This window comes from Rhea pennata, chromosome 31 (assembly GCF_028389875.1).
Source record: "Rhea pennata isolate bPtePen1 chromosome 31, bPtePen1.pri, whole genome shotgun sequence".
NCBI classification, from domain to species: Eukaryota; Metazoa; Chordata; class Aves; order Rheiformes; family Rheidae; genus Rhea; species Rhea pennata.
Window position 1 is genome coordinate 2,923,334 of NC_084693.1, and position 20,145 is coordinate 2,943,478.

Below are 20,145 nucleotides of genomic sequence, written 5' to 3' on the forward strand. Positions count from 1 at the left end.
CACCAGGCAGAGCCTGCCGGGCACCAGCACCGGGCACAGGCACTGGGCAGGGTCCGCCGGGCACTGGTGCCAGGCACCAGCACCGGGCCTTGGGCACTGGCACCCGCTGGTGCCCGCACATGGTGCTGTAGCCTGGGGCGGGGGGGGGGGGTGAGTGTGAGTGTGAGTGCTCATGGGGGGGGTGACAGGAGGAACCATGGGAGCGAGCGGGGGGGGGGACATCGTGTCACCTCTGTGCGCACACGTACGTACACCCGTGCTCAGCGCTAAACGCACACCCAGAGGCTCACACACGCACACACGCACATGCACATGCACACACGTGCATACATACACCGTACCCGGGTACACATGCATGGATACTTGTATGCACAGGCGCACACGTGCATACACATGCACTTACACACCTGCACACATACACCTGCACACGCACAGAGGCACCTATGCTCACACTCTTCCCCCCTCCCCCCAGGATAACCCCATCCGGGGGCTGCAGCCCCTGGGAGCCACCCGGAGTGAGGGTGGGGGGCTCAGCCGGGGGCCCTCACTACCAGTGAGAGCACCCCAGCTAGTGACCATGGGAGCCGTGGCTACTGAAGGGGACCCCTGGGCTAGCAGTGGAGGAGCCCTGGCTACTGATGGGGGAGCCTGGAAGGCAGCAGGGGAGCCCTGGCTAGTGATAGGGGAGCCTGGCTAGCAGTGGGGGAACCCTGGCTAGTGAGAGGGGAGCCTGGCTAGTGTTAGGGGAGCCTGGCTAGCAGTGGGGGAGCCCTGGCTAGTGAGAGGGGAGCCTGGCTAGTGTTAGTGGAGCCTGGCTAGCAGTGGGGGAGCCCTGGCTAGTGAGAGGGGAGCCCTGGCTAGTGATGGGGGAGTCTGGCCAGCAGTGGGGAAGCCCTGGCTAGTGAGAGGGGAGCCCTGGCTAGCAGCGGGGGAGCATTGGCTAGCAAAGGGGGATCCGTGGCTAGCGATGGCAGAGCCCCAAGTAGCGATGCGGGAGCTGCGGCTAGTAAAGCGAAAGCCGCCGCTAGCAATGTGGGAGCCGTGGCTACCAAAGCGGTACCTGGGCTAGGCCCATGCGCGTGTGCGAGCCCCTGCTCCCCCCTCCCCGCCCCGGGATCACCCTTTCCAGGCCGTGCCGTTCCCGTGCTCCCGGGCACACGGATGTGGGACACCTGGAAACGTGCCCCGTCCCCGTCCCCGTCCCCGTCCCGCGACGCAGCCGGCCGTGGCGCCGGCCGGGCTTGGCGCGGGACCCAGGCGTCCGGGCTCGCTGCGGCGGCGGCGGGGCACGTGTGCAGGCGTGTGACACGTGTGTGTGCAAGGGAAGTGTGTGGGGGGGGTGCAGCGTGCATGGGGGAGGACGTGTGTCATGCGGGAGGTGCCCCCGCCCCGGCGTGCGTCGAGCACATGTGTATGTGTGTGCGTGCATGTGTGTGTGCACACGCGTGTGTCAGGGTGCTCTGGGTGTGCGTGAGCCACGCGTGTGCACCCCGACGCACGCCTGCATCACCCGCCACAGGTACCACCCGCGGGTGACCCGTGGGTGTGCGGGGCATGTGTGACACACGCGTGTGCCCCCTCGCCGGGTGCTGGCCCCGCTCTAGGGCAGGACACCGGGGGCGGGGGGGGGGGGGGGGCTGCAGGGTGCTTAGACCCAGTTCGGTGCTGGGAGCGGGGACGTCCCGGGCCAGATCCGGGGATGGTCCGGGCTGGTTCCAGGGGGGTGTTTTGGGCTGGATCCAGGGGTGTCCGGGGCCAGTTCCAGGGATGTCCCAGGCTGGATCAGGGGGTGTCCTGGGATGGTTCTGGGGGTGTCCTGGGATAGTTTCAGGGGTGGCCTGGGACAGTTCCGGGGGTGTCCCGGGCTAGTTCTGGGTCAGTTCCAGGGATGTTCTGGGCTGGTTCCGGGGCTGTTTCAGGCTGGTTCCGGGGATGTCCCAGGATAGTACTGGGAGTGTCCTGGGACGGTACTGGGAGTGTCCTGGGTCGGGACGGGGGGGTGTCCCGGGTCGGGACCGGGGGGGTGGCCCAGATCGGTACCAGGAGTATCCTGGGCTCGTTCTGGGGGTGGCCCGAGCCGGTTCCGGGGTGGCCCGGGTTGGATCTGGATGCGGCCCCGGCCGGTACCGGGGGTGGCCCGGGTCGGTTCCGCATGCGGCCGCGGCCGGTACCGGGCCCGGCGGGGGGGCGGGGGCGGGCCGGGCCGGGCCGGTGCCGGGGGCGGGCGCTGCTCGGTATTTTTAGCCGAGCCTTTCCCGGTGCGCAGCCGTTGCCGTGGGAACGGCGGAGCGCGGCCGCCGGGCAGGGCCGGTCCCGGCGCGGCGCCGGGGGGAACCGAGCCGAACCGAGCCGAGCCGAGCCGGGATTGGATCGAACCGAGCGGAGCAGCGCGGAGCGCAGCCGCATCGAACAGAGCGGAGCCGGATCGAAGCGAGCGAGGCCGAGCCGGGTCGAGCCAAGCCGAACCGAGCCGGGCCGGGCCGGGCCGGACCGCCCTGCGCCATGCGCGCAGCGCCCGCGGGCTGCGCGCCCCAGCCGCGGGGCGCTCGGTGAGTGCGGGGGGGGGGAAGGAGCGGGACAGCGCGGGGGGTGGGGTCCCGCTGCCCCCCCTTACCTCCCCCTCCCACGGATCTGCCCCCATCTCCTTGCCCGGCTCTGCCCCCCAAGCATCCCCCCCCCCAAGCATGTCACAGGCCAGGAGGGGACACAGCAGTGACACTGGCTGAGGTGCCCCCCCACCTGGCTATGGGGCCTTGCAAGCACCCATGGGTGTCCCTCCGACTCCATTAGGGGGGATGCGCCCCCCGCCCCCCTCCCCCCGACCTGGCCTTGTCCTGCCCCACGGCGGTGTCAGGGCTGGTCCTCACCCCATCAGGAAGGGGGTGCCCCATGGCAGGGTGCTGGGGGGCACCCAAGACTGGGGGCGGGCACTGCTGTGTGCTCCAGGCCCCCCCAAGTACAGGGCGGGGGGGGACTATACATACACACATATATATATATGTAAGGACTGGCTGAGGGTGCATGTGTGCACGTGCATGTGTGCAAGGAGCAGCTCTGTGCATACGGAGGGGGGAGCGCGTGGCCGCGTGTGCCCGCGCGTGTGTCCAGCCCAGCCCAGCCCCGGGCACACGCGTGCGTGTAACGCTCGCCCCCGAGGGTGCGAACGCCCGGCGGGGGTGGCCGTGCCTGCGGGTGCGCGCGCGCCCGCCTGCCGGTCCGCCCGCCCCGGGCGCGTGGCCACGCTCATGCACGGGTGCTCAGCACCCCGACCTCCTCCCCTGCCTCCCTTTACCCAGCGCCCCAAAATAACCGGCGGCGGAGGGCCCAGGCGTCCGGGCAGCCGGAGCAGCATGTGCCAGCTGGTGGCTCGGGGGCAGCCGGTGGGTGCCGGAGCCGCGGCCGGATGCTGCCACGGGGCTTAAGCCACGTCTCGTCCCCCGACCCCGTCGGTCCCCTTGGCACGAGCCTTTTCCCCACCGCCCGGTCCGGCTTGGTGCCACTCGTCACCTCGCGCCCCGCAGGCTCTGAGGGCGCCGGCGCGGCCATGGCGCAGGACAACGCGGCCTTCTGCGACGTGCCCGAGCCGCCGGGCGGCGAGGCCGAGCCGCCCCCCGCGCCGCCCCGCCGGCCCGGCCCCGGCGGCCGCAAGCGCCAGCGCTACGTGGAGAAGGACGGCAAGTGCAACGTGCAGCACGGCAACGTGCGCGAGACCTACCGCTACCTCACCGACATCTTCACCACCTTGGTGGACCTCAAGTGGCGCTTCAGCCTCCTCGTCTTCATCCTGGCCTACGCCGTCACCTGGCTCTTCTTCGGCCTCATCTGGTGGTTCATCGCCTACTGCCGGGGCGACCTGGACCACCTGGAGGACCACGCGTGGACGCCGTGCGTCAACAACCTCAACGGCTTCGTCTCGGCCTTCCTCTTCTCCATCGAAACGGAGACCACCATCGGCTACGGCCACCGCGTCATCACGGACAAGTGTCCCGAGGGCATCGTGCTTCTGCTGCTCCAGGCCATCCTGGGCTCCATGGTCAACGCCTTCATGGTGGGCTGCATGTTCGTGAAGATCTCGCAGCCCAACAAGCGGGCCGAGACGCTGGTCTTCTCCTCGCACGCCGTGGTCTCGCTGCGGGACGACCGCCTCTGCCTCATGTTCCGCGTGGGCGACCTGCGCGACTCGCACATCGTCGAGGCCTCCATCCGCGCCAAGCTCATCAAGTCCAAGCAGACGCAGGAGGGCGAGTTCATCCCCCTCAACCAGACCGACCTCAGCGTGGGCTTCGAGACGGGCGACGACCGCCTCTTCCTCGTCTCGCCCCTCATCATCAGCCACGAGATCGACGAGCGCAGCCCCTTCTGGGACGTCTCGCAGCAGCAGCTCGAGAAGGACGACTTCGAGATCGTCGTCATCCTCGAGGGCATGGTAGAGGCCACAGGTAACGGGGCCGTCACCGCCGGCCGGGCCGGGCTGGGCTTTGGGGACCGTCGGGGACCTCCCGCCGCCGTGGTCCTCGTCTTGCCTGGTCCTAGGCAAAAGGTGACCCCCAACCCAACCGCCTGAGCTCCCCCCCGCCCAGTATTGCAGGACCCAGGGGGTCCAACTGCCTCCTATTCCCCCCCACCACCGCCCCCACCCCGCCGCCTGCCCTTTCCCTGCTGGGTGCTCCGGGAAGGTGGCTGCATCCCGCGGGGACAACCCGATGACAGTGACGGCCCCGGCGTCCCCACCTGCCCACTGCTTACGGGGGCTGGTGGCAGTGCCAGGCGCTGCACAGGACTCGCAGCTCAGGGTGCTCTGGGTGCTGCACGGACCCCTCCCCAGCTGGGATTGGTGGACCCCCCCATGCACCAGGCACCCTGCAACCCCCCCCAGCTGGGATCGGGGTCTCCCCGGTGCTCTGGGTGCTGCATAGACCCCCCAGCTGGGATTGGGGGACCCCCCCCATACACCAAGCACTGTGCAAGCCCCCCAGCTGGGGTCGGGATGCTCTGGGTGCTGCATGGACCCCCCAGCTGGGATCAGGGTCCCCCCCCAACCCCCACCCATGCCCCAGGCCTGATGCCCCCATGTTCCCCAGCACCCCGATCCCGACAGGGGAAACCGAGGCACGAGAGGGGAAAATGAGGCACGGGTGGCAGCGGGCGGGCGGGTGGGTGGGGTGGTTGGCACCCCCGCCCCCATCACACCCCCCCACCCCCAACCCTCCGCCGCGCAGGGATGACGTGCCAAGCCCGGAGCTCGTACCTGGCGGACGAGGTGCTGTGGGGCCACCGGTTCACGTCGGTGCTGAGCCTCGAGGACGGTTTCTACGAGGTGGATTACGGCAGCTTCCACCAGACCTTCGAGGTGCCCACGCCGAGCTGCAGCGCCCGCGAGCTGGCGGAGGCGGCCGCCCGCGCGGACGCCCACCTCTACTGGTCCATCCCCAGCCGTCTGGACGAGAAGGTGGAGGACGATCAGGAGAAGGAAGGGAGGAACCGAGAAGGAACCTAAAGGCGCCGGCGGGCGGTTCCGAGCCCGAGCGCCGGCGGCGGGCGCCGCTCCGGCCCCTGCGGAGGTGAGTACGGGGCCGGCGGGAGCCGGAGCCGAATTGCGGAAACCGGCCGGGAAGCGGAGCCTTCCCCCCCCCCCACCCCAACACACTCCCCCGGCGGGCGCTGCGATGGGTCCGGCACCCGTGGGTGCACGTGTGCCCCCTCCCCCCGCCATTGCACTTGCTTTTAATAAAAGCCCCCCCACGACGACTCCCCCCCTCCCCATCGGTGCCACCGAGTCGGATGCTGCTGCTCCAGGGCGCGTGCGTCACGGGGGGGGGGGGGCACCCCGGGGACACTCGTGGCATTGGGGGAGGGGGCACGTGGGGTGCCCCCTGCTCAGGACCCTCCTCACCCCCCCCCCCCCACGTTTAATGGGGGCACCAAGAGCCCCAGGGTAGGTGGGGGGGCACCAATGGCACAAGGACCCCAAGGTGGGTGGGTGGGGGGCACTGGGACCCCCACCCCCTACCCCACTCAAGGCATGTTGGGGCCCCTGCCCCATAGCTCAGCCTGCCCCATAGGGCCACATGGCCAGAGCCACCCCACAGCCCTGCCCCATAGTCCTGCCCCATAGCCTCACCTGCTCCACAGTCCACCGTTTCCCATAGTCCTGCCCCATAGCCCCTGCCCCACAGGGCTACATGGCCAGAGCTACCCCACAGCCCTGCCCCATAGTCCTGCCCCATAGCCTCACCTGCTCCACAGTCCACCATCTCCCATAGTCATGCCTCATAGACCCTGCCCCAGAGCATCAAATGGCCAGAGCCACCCCACAGCCCTGCCCCATAGCCTGACCTGCTGCATAAACCCTACTCCGTAGCCCAACCTACCCCGTAGCCCTGCCCCATAGCCTGACCTGCCCCACAATCCGCCATCTCCCATAGTCCTGCCCCATAGCCCCTGTCCCATAGCATCACACGGCCAGAGCCACCCCGTAGCCCTGCCCCACAGCCCGACCTGCTGCATAAACCCTGCCCCATAGCCTGTCACCCCCCATAGTCCTGCCCCATAGCCCAACCTACCCCATAGCCCTGCCCCATAGCCTGCCACCCCCATAGTCCTGCCCCATAGACCCTGCCTCATATCCTTGCCCCACAGCACCACATGGCCAGAGCCACCCCATAGCCCTGCCCCATAGCCCAACTTGCTGCATAAACCCTACTCCATAGCCCAACCTACCCCATAGCCCTGCCTCATAGCCTCCCACCCCCCATTAGTCCTGCCCCATAGACCCTGCTTCATTGCCCTGCCCCATAGCACCACACGGCCAGAGTCACCCCATAGCCCTGCCCCATAGCCTGCCACCCCCATAGTCCTGCCCCATAGCCTGACCTGCCCCATAGACCCTGCCTCACAGCCCTGCCCCGTAGCACCACATGGCCAGAGCCACCCCACAGACCTGCCCCATAGCCCAACTTGCTGCATAAACCCTGCCCCATAGCCCTGCCCCATAGCCCAAACTGCCCCATGGCTCCCCCTGCCCCATAGCTTGCCCTGCCCCATGGCCCAGCTTGCCCCACGGCCCTGCCCCATAGCTCCACTCTGCCCCAGACCCCTTCGACTCCCTCAGTTACCCCCGACCCCACCTGCCTCCTCCCCATCGCCCCCCATCCTGGTCCCTGACCCACAGGCTCCCCCCCCCCCCGCCCCGGCCGAGCCGAGCCGAGCCGAGCCCGACCGAGCCGAGCCGAGCTGAGCGGGGACGCCCCGCCCACTTCTGACCCCGCCCCTTCTGGCCCCGCCCCATTTTGACCCCGCCCCGGCCGCGCGCCCACGTGTGGACGCAGCGCGGCCGAGCGCGGCCGTGGGGCCGCCCGGGGCGGAGGTTGGTGGGGTGGGAGTGGAGGGGGCGCCGTGCCGGGTGCCCACGCGCGGGGGGAGAGGGCGGGGGGAGGAGCGACGCAGGTGCGCGCGCGCCCGTGGCCGAGCGCGCGAGGGCCGAGACCGCGCGTGGGGGTGCTCCCACGCGTGTCGCGGCGGCGGGGGAGGGGAGCAACACAGCGCCGCCTCCCTCCCCACCCCACCCCGCCCCCGTTCGGTCCGCGCCTCGGTCCACGCGTGTGCGTGGGGGTGGGGAGGGAGGAGGGTGGGGGGGGTCGGACGCCTGGGTCCCCCGCGGGGGGTCCGGCACGCGGCCGCCTGCCGCCCGCGTCATCTGTTTGCTCAGCTTGGGGACAGCGGGGGGGGGCGGGCGGGGGTGGCCTGTGCAAACAGCCCCCCCTGCCGCGACCCCCCCCCCCCCCGCCCGGCCTGGCCCGGCTCGGCCCGGCCTCCTTCCTGTCCTCCTTGCAGCCCCAGCCGCGCCGAACGGGGGATACTGGGGCAGCTGGAGGGGCAAACTGGGGTGCACTGAGACAGCTGCAGGAACACACTGGGTTGCACTGGGGCAGATGGGAGCAATGCACTGAGTTGCACTGGGTTGCACTGGGACAACCAGGGGAGTGCACTGGGTTGTACTGGTTGCACTGGGGCAGAGAGCAGGGGGCACACTGGTTTGCACAGGGGAAGCCACGGGAGCGTGCTGGGTTGCACTGGGGCAGATGCGCTGCGTTACCCAGCTTGTGTGTGGGGGGGGGAACGACACTGGGCCGTACTGAGTTGCACTGGGACGGGGGTGGGGGTGCACTGGGATGCACTGGGCAGCCCCGTCCCCCCCTTCCCCCGCCCTCTGGCCGCCCTTGAGCGCCCGGCGGCGGTTGCCGCGGCAACGGAGCAGCGGGGGGAGGGGGCGGGGGAGCAAGGGGGCGGGGCTAGGGGCAGGAGGGGGCTGGGGGGCAGAAGGGGGGCACTGGGGAGGTCTGGGGCAGGAGGAGTTATGGGGATCTGGGGGTTATGGGGCAGCAAGTGGGGTACTGGGGGGATCCAGGGGTTATGGGGCAGGAGGGGAGTATGTGGGTCTGGGGGTTATGGGGCAGGAGGGTGGCACTGGGGGTCTGGGGGTTATGGGGCAGGATGAGAGTTACTAGGGGGATCTGGGGGCTCTGGGGCAGGAGGGAGCTCTGGGGTTTATGGGGCAGGAGGGGGGTATGTGGGTCTGGGGGCTCTGGGGCAGGAGGGGGCTCTGGGAATCTCACGTGGGAACAGCCGTGGCTGCAGGCACAGCTGTGTCCATGGGCACAGCCATGGGCACAGCCCTGGGGCACAGTCACACCCCTGGGTACAGCCGTGGCCACAGCCATCCTTGGGCACAGCCATCTGTGGGCACAGCCCTGGGGCATGGTCACACCTCTGGGTACAGCCGTGGGCACAGCCATCCTTGGGCACAGCCATCTGTGGGCACAGCCCTGGGGCACAGTCACACCCCTGGGTACAGCCGTGAGCACAGCCACCCCCGGGCACAGCCCTGGGGCACAGTCACACCTCTGGGTACAGCCATCCTTGGGCACAGCCATCCATGGGCACAGCCCCAGGGCACATTCACACCTCTGGGCACAGATGTTCATGGGCACAACCGTGGGCACAGCCCTGGGGCACAGTCACACCTCTGGGTACAGCCATCCTTGGGCACAGCCATCCATGGGCACAGCCCCAGGGCACAGTCACTCCTCTGGGCACAGCCATTCATGGGCACAACCATCCATGGGCACAGCCCCAGGGCACAGTCACTCCTCTGGGCACAGCCGGCGCTAGGCGCAGTCGTGTCCCCAGGCACATCCGGCCCGGGCACAGCCGGCCCCGGGCACAGCCGGCCCTGGGCACAGCCGCATCCGGCGGCCATGGCCTTTCTCCCGGGCTAATTTTAGCCCGTTTACGTCCCTGTTGGCTCCTCGGTGGCATCAGCGTCCCCGACCCGGGCCCTACCAGTGCCCCCCCTCCCGCCCCCGCCAGGACCTGGTGCGGGGGCAGCGATGCACTGGGCAAACTGGGAGCACACTAGAGGGGTGGCAGCGGAGACCAGCTGGCCCCCCCCCCCCCCCCGAGCTGCTCCCAGTTTAGAGGGGAAACTGAGGCAGGTGGGGCCCAGCTGTCCGGGCTGCACCCCTCCCCCCAGCCCCAGCTCATCCGCTCCCCCCGGCCAGCCCGGACACCTGGGCCCCCTGGCCTGCCCCGGCTGCGGGAGCGGCCCAGGGCACCCTCCCAGCCCAGACCCCTGCGTTTCCAGCACTTAGGGGGGGACCCCCCACACACCCCCCCCACTCCCCACACACTGCCTCGGACGCCTGGGTCCCATGGCCGTCACTAAAAAGGGGGGGGGGGTCTGGTGCGGGGATCTTGGCCCGGACGCCTGGGTCCCTCACCCAGCTGCCCCTCAGCCCATGCTCAGGAGCCAGCGGGGGCCCAGAGACCCCCAGGACCCCCGTGTATGGGGGGGTAGGGTGATGGTGCCCCCTCCGCAGACCCTCTTGCCCCGAGGGTTGAGGGGGTCCCAAGATGGGAAGAGCCGGGGGGAACCCGGTGGGGGGGGGTGTCCGGAGGCAAAGTGGAGGGAGGCATATGGGGAGGGGGTGCCGGGGGGGGGACAAGGGGGTCCGGGAGGGGACAAGCGGTGGGGGGGGGGGTCCGGAGCTCTGTGTGTGTGTGTAGGGCGGGGGATCAGGGGGGTCCCCAGGGGTCTGGGATGGACTGGGAGTGCCGGGACCGGGGGGGGCGGGCTGGAGGCGGCGGAGGGGCGGCCCGGGGCGCTGGGGGGGGGGGCGCGGGGGGGGGGCCGGGGCCGGGCGGGGCCGCGGGAGGGTTTTTCTCCGCCGCCGCCGCTGCCGCCGCCGCCGGCGGCCCCGGGCCGGGAGCAGCGACGGCACCGCCATGGGCAGAGGGGTGAGTAGGGGCGGCCCGTGGGGAGGGAGGGGAGCCTCCCCCCCCAAACACCGCCCCCACCCGCTGGGCACCCAGTGCCCCCCCCACCCCGCACCCAGCGCCGCCGCCGTGGGCTCCGGCCCCCCCCCCCCCAGCAGCGACACCCACCCACGTGGGTCCCTTGCAGCCCCCCGACACTCGCTGCTGCCCCCCAGCCCCCACCCGTGTCCCCTTGCCCTTCGCCCCCCCCCGGGCGCCCCTCCATGTCCCACTGCCACCCTTGGGGTCCCACTGCGCCCCCCCCCAGCACACCGGGACAGCCAGGGAGCCCAGGCGTCCGGGACACAGTGGGGGCAGGGGGGGGGAGAGGATCCCCCTCCAAACCACCCCACGACCACCCGGGTCCCTGTGTCCCCCCCCCCCTTCCCCGTCACCCCACAGCGGGAGCGAGCTAGCGGGGCAGCCGGTTGCCCGGATGCCTGGGTCCCTTTCCCACCTCCGGGAGGTTCCCCGGACGCCTGAGCCTCCTGCCCCCCCTGGCACTGTCCCCCCCCCCCCCCAGTTTGGGAATACAGCATTTAGGGGGGGAAGGGAGCTGCCCCCCCCGTCCAACAACCCCACTCAGTGCCCAGAGCTGCCCCAAGGAGGGGGGGAAACTGAGGCACGGCGACACGTTAACCGTAACGCTGAGCCGACATGCTTTGGGGGGGTGGGGGGCTAGTGCCAAGGGGCCCAGGCGTCCTAGGCTGCTGCCCCCCCCCCAAAAAAAGTGCTCCCCCCAGGCAGCAAAGCCCGGCGGTGGCGTTTGCCCCCGCCAGGGCCGCGGTGGCCCCGTGCCCGGCCGCTGCCGCCAGGGTCCCTGGTGCCATGGGAACAGGCGCAGCGGTGGGGGGGCCCCGGCGAGCTGGCACCTCTCCCGGCCCCCACCTCCACCACCTCCCACCGCCACCTTTGGCACAGCCGCCATCCGTGGCCCCCCCCAAAAGAAAAACTCGGGGAGAGTTAGGGAGTGCTGCCCCCCCCCAAAAATCCTAGGCTGCTCCCACAATGGGGTAACGCTTTGGCTTGGGGGGGGGTGTAAAGCAGGGCAGCCCCTCCCATAGCATAGGGGACCCCCCCATATGGAGGGGGGGGCAAAGCTGAGAGCGCTCCCCGAAGCCCACGCTGCAGCTCGGGGACAGTTGTGTGTGTCCCGTCCCGTCCCCCCCGCCGTGTCCCCATGTCCCCGTCGTCGTCCCGGCCCCCCCCGGCTCCCCGCTGCCCGCGCGGTAACACGACCCCTTTGCTCCCAGCGGTTGTTCTTGGCACCGGGGCCATTTTCCATGACAGCACGCGGAGGCCGGGGCCGTCCCGTGTCTCCGTCCCCCCCCCCCACCGCCAGCCCCCCGCAAGGGGACGGGCCACCTCCTCCCCCCACCCCCGCCGCCATCCGGCTCGCGCCAACCTCGCCGGGACGACGGGCAAAGCAGCCTGGGACGTGCCACCGGGCCGTGCCAGCGAGGTCCCCCGCGGTGCTCTGCGTGTGTCCCCCCCCCCGCCACCGGCCAAGGAGAGCTGGCACTGAGGGGGGCTCAGTGGGCCTGGCACGGGGGGGTCCAGGCGGGGGTACCCCGGGGGGGGCGTTGGCGCTGGGACTTCTCCCCCTGCCCACAGTGACACCCGCAATCGCTTGCTGGCGCTGGGTGGGTGGTGGGTCTCCGTTTCCTGCTTGCAGTGACGTCTCCGTGCCCCTTGGCGACATCCCCTGCCCTTGGTGACACCCCTGCCCGTGGTGGCATCCATGCCCCCAGTGATGTTTGTGTATACGGTGACACCACGCTGGTGGTGACACCCCTACGCACAGCAGTGCCTGTGCTAGGGGTGACACGGTGCCCGTGGAAACACCGTGTGCTTGAAGTGATGCCTGTGCTTGGGTGACGTCCGTGCTGGTCGTGACACCATGCCCACCGTGATGCCCATGCCCACTTTGACATTTTGCTGGTGGTGACACCGTGCCTGAGGCAATGCCCATACCCACAGGGACGCTGCACTGGCGGTGACACTGTACCCATGATAATGCCAGTGCAGGTGGTGACATCATGCCTGTGGTGACACCATGCCCACAATGATGCCCATGGCCGTGATGACGTCATGCTGGTGGCAACACCAGGTTCAAAGTGATGGTCATGCCTACAGTGAAACCACGCTGGCAGTGACACCATGCCCATGGTGATGCCTATGCCCATGGTGACATTGTGCTGGTGGCAGCACCATGCCAACAGAGATGGCTGTGCCCATAGCAACACTGTGCTGGTGGTGCCACCATGCCAGTCGTGACATCATGCCCAAGGTGATAGCCATGCCCGTATCAACACTGTACTGACAACACTGTACATGGTGGCAGTACCACCATGCCCATGGTGACACTATGCTGGTTGTGACACTGTGCCCACAGTCATGGGCATGTCCTTGGTGACCCTGTGCTGGTGGTGGCACCATGCCCATGGTGACACCATGCTGGAGGTAACACTGCCCATGATGATGGCCATGTCCATGGTGACCCTGTGCTGGTGGTGACACCATGCCCACAGGCTGGCCGGGAGTACTCGCCTGCAGCCACAACCTCGGAGAATGGGGGCGGCAAGAGAAAGCAGAAGGAGAAGGAGCTGGACGAGCTGAAGAAGGAGGTGAACTTGGTAAGGACAGTGCTATGGGGACCGAGCGGGCGTGGGGACACAAGGCGCATGGCCGAGGGGGCCAGCGATGGGCACGAGGATGGGTGTTTGTGGGAGGGCAGGTTGGGAGGACACGGGTGCCACCTGGCACCATGGGTCTGGGGAGCAATGGGGAGGTGGGAGAGGAGGGATGGACAGTGGATGAGCTGGATGGAAGGTGGTGGGATAGAGGGCAGGGCAGGCTGCAGCATGGCACTGGAGAGGGCAACAGCCCCGAGGTGACCCAGGGCCCAGGCTGCTGTGACTCAGGTACCCTCTGCCCGGGCAGGATGACCACAAACTGTCCCTGGATGAGCTGGGCAGGAAGTACCAGGTGGATCTGTCCAGGGTAAGATGTTCCTGCTGTGCCCACTGTGCCAGGCATGCCTACCATGTCCCCCTACCGTGGGCACCCTGCTCCCTCCTCGCACCTCCTGGTGCCCCCCAACCCACCGTGTCCCCCTATCCCGGGCAGTGACAGTGCTCAGAGGGGCTTGAGGCCACCCGGGGTCGTTGGCCATCGGCGCCCAGGCTGGCACCGTCCCCTCGCCCGCAGGGCCTGACCAACGCGCGGGCGGCGGAGATCCTGGTGCAGGATGGTCCCAACGCCCTCACGCCACCGCCCACCACCCCCGAGTGGGTCAAGTTCTGCCGCCAGCTCTTCGGCGGCTTCTCCATACTGCTCTGGATCGGTGCCATCCTCTGCTTCCTCGCCTATGGCATCCAGGCCGCCATGGAGGACGAGCCGTCCAACGACAACGTGAGGGCACCGGCACAGCGCGGGCAGCCCGGGGGGTGCGGGTGCCGCTGGGGTGTGGGCATCGCAGGGGTTGTGGGTGCTGCAGGGTTGTTGGTGTCATAGGGGCATCACACCGTGGTGATCATCGCAACGGTGCCAGGCATCGTGGAGGTGGAGACATCTCAGGGGATGCGGGCATCGTGGGGTCGCAGCTACCGTGGAGATGTGGGCACTGTGGGGAGCGTGGGCATTGCAGAGCAGGGGGCATTGCAGGGACGTGGGCACCGTGGAGGTGTGGGGACCAGCTGGGCCACGTGTCCCCGGCATGGGGCGTGGGGCGCTGTGGGCACGGGGCACATGCCCGCCTGGAGTATGTGCCAGGAGGCCTCCTGACATGGTGCCTCCGTCCCCCAGCTCTATCTGGGGGTGGTGCTGGCCGCCGTCGTCATCGTCACCGGCTGCTTCTCCTACTACCAAGAGGCCAAAAGCTCCAAGATCATGGATTCCTTCAAGAACATGGTGCCACAGGTAGGACCAATGGGTGACGCTGCCCAGGTACCCTCCTTCCTCCACAGCACCCCGGCCCTTATGGGTGGCCCATGGTGTGGCATTGTCAATACTCTGTGTAAAGTCTCAGGGGAGGTGGGTGTCTCAGGGGGTGGGCACCCACCAGCAGGGTAAGACCGAGGTGATGCCTGCATGGAGCCCATGGCATGGGTGGAGGGTCCTGGTGCCCCGCTGGGTGTGTGGCAGGGTGCCTGTGCCACCCCTCAGGGTTCCCCCTGTGCCCCTGCAGCAAGCACTGGTGATCCGCGAGGGTGAGAAGATCCAGATCAACGCGGAGAACGTGGTGGTCGGGGACCTGGTGGAGGTGAAGGGGGGTGACCGGGTGCCCGCGGACATGCGCATCATCTCCTCACATGGCTGCAAGGTGAGTGGGCACGGGGCACCCGCCCTGGCCCAGGGTGGGCACCGGGGATGACATGGATCTGGCACCAAGCCTGAAACTTGGTGGGAACCAGCACTGGCAGGAAGTGGCCAGTGGGGCTGGAGGGGTCTGGCCAGCCGTGCCGGGGGGCATGAGGTGGGGCGCAGATGGAGCCAGCCATGCCAGCCCGCACCTATGCCCCTGCTTGCTGTGCCAGGTCGATAACTCCTCGCTGACGGGTGAGTCAGAGCCGCAGACCCGCTCGCCCGAGTTCACCCACGAGAACCCGCTGGAGACCCGAAACATCTGCTTCTTCTCCACCAACTGTGTGGAGGGTGAGGGCATCCAGCGGGTGCCAGGCGTGGGGTGGGCCCCTGGCATCCATGGGAGAGGCACTGGGAGCCCTGGGGGTCCCCAGGCACTAGGTGGGCACCAGGCACTGGTGATGCTCCCAGACCCCCAATGTCCCCAGGACCCCTGGGATGGGCAGGTGTCCCTGCTGTCTCCCGAGTCTCATGGATAAGTGGGTGCCCCAGTGCCCTAGTGCCCTGATACACCTGCGATGGGCACTGCTGGTTCCTCTCCTATCCCCAGGGTTGTCACATGTCCCCAAGGCCCCTGGGTCCCCTAAGTGGGTGGGTGTGCCCTGGGTGCCCCTGTGTCCCTGGGCAAACAGGTATCTCCAGGGCCTTTAGTGTCCCCTGGGCAGGTGGGTGCCCTCAGTGCTCCTTGTGCCACCAGGGCCCAAAGTGGCCATGTGGCCTTCATGCCCCAATGCCCCTTGCATGTCCCTGATGTCCCCTAGGTAAGCACATGCTCACAGTGCCCTTGGGCAGGTGGGTGTCCCTGGTGTCCCCTACATGGATGGGTGTCCTCAACGTCACCCAGGTGGGTGGGTGCCCAGGAAGGCCCTGGCACCCAGTGGGGGCTCATGTCCCATGCCCGTCCCCACCAGGCACAGCCCGGGGCATCGTGATCTCCACGGGGGACCGCACGGTGATGGGGCGCATCGCCTCGCTGGCCTCGGGGCTCGAGGTGGGCCGCACGCCCATCGCCATGGAGATCGAGCACTTCATCCGCCTCATCACCGGCGTCGCCGTCTTCCTCGGCCTCTCCTTCTTCATCCTCTCCCTCATCCTCGGCTACACCTGGCTCGAGGCCGTCATCTTCCTCATCGGCATCATCGTGGCCAACGTCCCCGAGGGGCTGCTGGCCACCGTCACGGTAAGGGCACTGGGTAAAGGGAATGGTTATACTGGGCAGTGCTTGACTGGCCCAGGTACTGGTGCAACGGGCAGCGCTTGGTGCCCGATGTTGCCAGTGGTGCCCGGCGATGCCCGCTGACACCCATGGTGTTCTGACACCCATGGGTGCTGTCATGTCAGGTGTGCCTGACGCTGACGGCCAAGCGCATGGCGCGCAAGAACTGCCTGGTGAAGAACCTGGAGGCGGTGGAGACCCTAGGCTCCACCTCCACCATCTGCTCCGACAAGACGGGCACCCTCACCCAGAACCGCATGACCGTGGCCCACATGTGGTTCGACAACCAGATCCACGAGGCCGACACCACCGAGGACCAGTCGGGTGGGCGGTCGACACGGCGCCCAGGCGCCCCTTCCCCTGGCACTACCTCCCTGGGCACCTTCTCTGTCCCAGCACCCGCCTGCCCTGGGTGCCCCTTCCTCTGGTACCGTTTTGCCAGGCAGCCCCGTCTCTGCCTGGGCACCCCACTCCTTGCTCCTGCACCCAGACATTGCTTCCCTGGTGCCCTGACCCCTGGATACCTCCTTCTCCTGGATTCTCCTTGCCCTGGGCTCCCTGACCACTGGGCACCCTGATCCCTGGGCTACCCCTTCCCTTGGGCACCTTTCCTTGGGGCCACCTTGTCCCCAGGAGCACCACTTCCTCAGACACCTCCTCAAGACCTTGGGGCCAGGGACGCTGCCCAGGCCGAGCTGGCCCAGTCGAAGGAGGTGAGGGACATGGTGGGGGAGCTGTGGCATGGCTGACGGGGATGGGGACTGGGCATCCCGCAGGTGCCACCTTCGACAAGCGCTCGCCCACATGGGCAGCCCTGGCGCGCATTGCCGGGCTCTGCAACCGTGCCGTCTTCAAGCCGGGCCAGGAGAACATCTCCATTTCCAAGGTAGGTGGCCGCCCAGGTGCCACCAGGGTGGCCCCGTCCCCGACAGTCCCCTCCATTGCCCGCGGCGCTCGGTGGCGGTGCTGAGCCACCTCTCTGCGCCCCAGCGCGACACAGCAGGCGACGCGTCCGAGTCGGCGCTGCTGAAGTGCATCCAGCTCTCGTGCGGCTCCGTCAAGAAGATGCGGGACAAGAACCCCAAAGTCACCGAAATCCCCTTCAACTCCACCAACAAGTACCAGGTGCCACCCGGGATGGGCACAACCTTGGGGGGCCAACCCCGGTGCTGGGCAGCATTGCTGGGTGCCCAACACCATGGGCACGTCGCGTGGGACTGGGGACAGCTCGTTTGGTGAGTGGGCGCCCGCTCGGTGGCACCGGTGGCACCTTGCCAGCCTTGCCCGGTCCCGCTGTGCCCGCAGCTCTCCATCCACGAGCGGGAGGATGACCCGCAGGGTTACCTGCTGGTGATGAAGGGCGCCCCGGAGCGCATCCTGGACCGCTGCTCCCGCATCCTGGTGCAAGGCCAGGAGGTGCCGCTGGACGAGGAGATGCGCGAAGCCTTCCAGAATGCCTACCTGGAGCTGGGCGGGCTGGGCGAGCGCGTCCTGGGTGAGGGTGTCCAGCCCGGCGGGTGCTGGAGCCATGGGTGGGGGGGACAAGGATGGGTTATGCGTGATATGGGGGGCTTGGGGACACAGGAACCATGGAGCACGGGGAGGTGGGATAGGGGACATGGTGGACAGGAGACAAGGAGAATGGAGGACATGGGGACATAGGGGCATGGGGCCGTGGGGACACAGGGACATGGAGACTTGGTGTATGGGGACACAGAGGCACAGGGACACGGGGACATGGGGTATGGGGACGTGGGGGCACAGGGCCATGGGGGGCTTGGGGACACAGGAGCCGTGGAGCATGGGGAGGAGGCACAGGGGACATGTTGGACAGGGGACAAGGAGGTATGGGAACAAGGAGAATGGGGGACATGGGGACACAGAGCAGAGGGATATGGGGGTATGGGGACACGGGGGCACAGGGGTATATAGGACACGGGCAGACAGGGGGCATGAAGCAGTAGGGACGTGGGGGACAGGGTGACATCAGTGAGCAGGGACAAGGGAGAGGGGACAGGAGACCCCAAAGGGGACATCACGCCGTGGAGGAGCACGGAGACTGTGGGGGCAGCTGAAGGCGAGGTGCCGGTGCCCGTGTCACCCACTGGTGCCCCGACAGGTTTCTGTCACCTCTACCTACCCCCGGACAAGTTCCCCAGAGGTTTCAGGTTCGATGCCGACGAGATCAACTTCCCCACCACCGACCTGTGCTTTGTGGGGCTCATGTCCATGATCGACCCGCCCCGCGCCGCCGTGCCCGACGCCGTGGGCAAGTGCCGCAGCGCCGGCATCAAGGTATGGGCCCCCCCCACCACCACCACCCCGAGGTGTTTGGCCGTGCCCGTGGCCCGTCCTCACAGCGTGACGTCCCTCCCGCCCCTCTTGCCACCACCACAGGTGATCATGGTGACTGGGGACCATCCCATCACGGCCAAGGCCATTGCCAAGGGCGTGGGTATCATCTCGGAGGGCAACGAGACGGTGGAGGACATCGCTGCCCGCCTCAACATCCCTGTCAGCCAGGTCAACCCCCGGTAGGTCGCAGTGGGCACAGCCCAGCCTGGCATGGTGGGACACGGCACAGCCCGGCATGGAGTGACATGGCACAGACTGGCACGGTGCAACGTGGTGCAGCTTGGCTTGGTGCAGCCTGGCATGGCCCAGTATGGTGCAGCCTGGCACAGTAGAGCACAGCACAGCCCAGCACGGCCCAGCATGGTGCATCCTGGCACAGCCTGGCACAGTGCATCTTGGCACAGTACAACATGGCCCAGCCCAGCACGATGCAGCCTGGCACGGCCCAGCATGGCCCCTGGCACGGCCCAGCACGGCCCAGCGTGGTGCAGCCTGGCACAGCCTGGCACAGTGCATCTTAGCACAGTACAACATGGCCTGGCCCAGCATGATGCAGCCTGGCACGGCCCAGCACGGCCCCTGGCACGGCCCAGCGTGGTGCATCCTGGCACAGCCTGGCACAGTGCATCTTGGCACAGTACAACATGGCCCAGCCCAGCACGATGCAGCCTGGCACGGCCCAGCATGGCCCCTGGCACGGCCCAGCACGGCCCAGCGTGGTGCAGCCTGGCACAGCCTGGCACAGTGCATCTTAGCACAGTACAACATGGCCCGGCCCAGCACGATGCAGCCTGGCACGGCCCAGCATGGCCCCTGGCATGGCCCAGTGTGGTGCAACCTGGGACAGCCTGGCATTGTGCATCCTGGCACGGTGCATCCTGGCCCGGCACAGCCTAGCGGCCGTGGCCCTGCGGGCGCCGGGCTGGCGCCGCTCAGGCGCGCTTGTGCCCGCAGGGAGGCCAAGGCCTGCGTGGTGCACGGCTCCGACCTCAAGGACATGACGTCGGAGCAGCTCGACGAGATCCTCAAGAACCACACGGAGATCGTCTTCGCCCGCACCTCGCCCCAGCAGAAGCTCATCATCGTGGAGGGCTGCCAGCGCCAGGTGGGCACCTCGCGCCCGCTCCGCTCCCTCCGCCCTGGTGCCCCCCACCCAGGCCCTCCGTGCCCCCGCGATGATGCCCCGTCCTGCTCCATCCCCATCCCTCACCACCAGCGGTGCCTGGTGCTGTCCTGTGCCCTGATGCCCCCATGCCTGGCATTGCCCTGTCCCCCCGTGCCGTGCCAGGGTGCCATCGTGGCAGTGACGGGCGACGGGGTGAACGACTCGCCGGCCCTGAAGAAGGCCGACATCGGCATAGCCATGGGCATCGCCGGCTCCGACGTCTCCAAGCAGGCGGCCGACATGATCCTGCTGGACGACAACTTTGCCTCCATCGTCACCGGCGTGGAGGAAGGTCAGTGCCCACCGCAGCAGGTTCCCCTCTCCGCCTGCCCCGGCTCCCTCCCTGGGTGGCATCGCCGGAGTGGAGGGTGGCACTTGGTGACCTGCCACCCTGGGCACCCCGCAGGGCGCCTCATTTTCGACAACCTGAAGAAGTCCATCGCCTACACCCTCACCAGCAACATCCCCGAGATCACCCCCTTCCTCCTCTTCATCATCGCCAACATCCCGCTGCCCCTGGGCACCGTCACCATCCTCTGCATCGACCTGGGCACCGACATGGTGAGACCTTGGCGGGGAAGGAGGAGGGACACGGGGACGCCGGCAGGGCACCCCGCTCACCCGCTGGCCCACCCAGGTCCCCGCCATCTCCCTGGCCTACGAGGCGGCTGAGAGCGACATCATGAAGCGGCAGCCGAGGAACCCCAAGACGGACAAGCTGGTGAACGAG

The 20,145-nt window shown here is 68.5% G+C and overlaps 2 protein-coding genes across 2 annotated transcripts; both read left to right on the forward strand.

The window, feature by feature from the left end:
- Positions 1-3,544: 3,544 nt before the first annotated feature.
- On the forward strand, positions 3,545-5,648 carry KCNJ9 (potassium inwardly rectifying channel subfamily J member 9). The gene is made up of 2 exons (XM_062597813.1): positions 3,545-4,439; positions 5,220-5,648. Exons 1-2 carry the CDS (start codon positions 3,545-3,547, stop codon positions 5,495-5,497), a joined length of 1,173 nt encoding a protein of 390 aa, XP_062453797.1. The 3' UTR covers positions 5,498-5,648.
- A 4,568-nt stretch (positions 5,649-10,216) lies between these two features.
- LOC134152359 (sodium/potassium-transporting ATPase subunit alpha-2) lies at positions 10,217-20,145 on the forward strand (the record flags this gene model as incomplete). The annotated part of the gene is made up of 18 exons (XM_062597630.1): positions 10,217-10,296; positions 12,846-12,950; positions 13,258-13,317; positions 13,525-13,728; positions 14,122-14,235; positions 14,504-14,638; positions 14,853-14,970; positions 15,591-15,859; positions 16,021-16,219; positions 16,672-16,781; positions 16,886-17,020; positions 17,201-17,390; positions 18,015-18,190; positions 18,293-18,429; positions 19,205-19,355; positions 19,539-19,707; positions 19,822-19,976; positions 20,053-20,145. Coding segments are annotated over exons 1-18 (2,532 nt in total), but the record flags the coding sequence as incomplete, so codon positions are not given.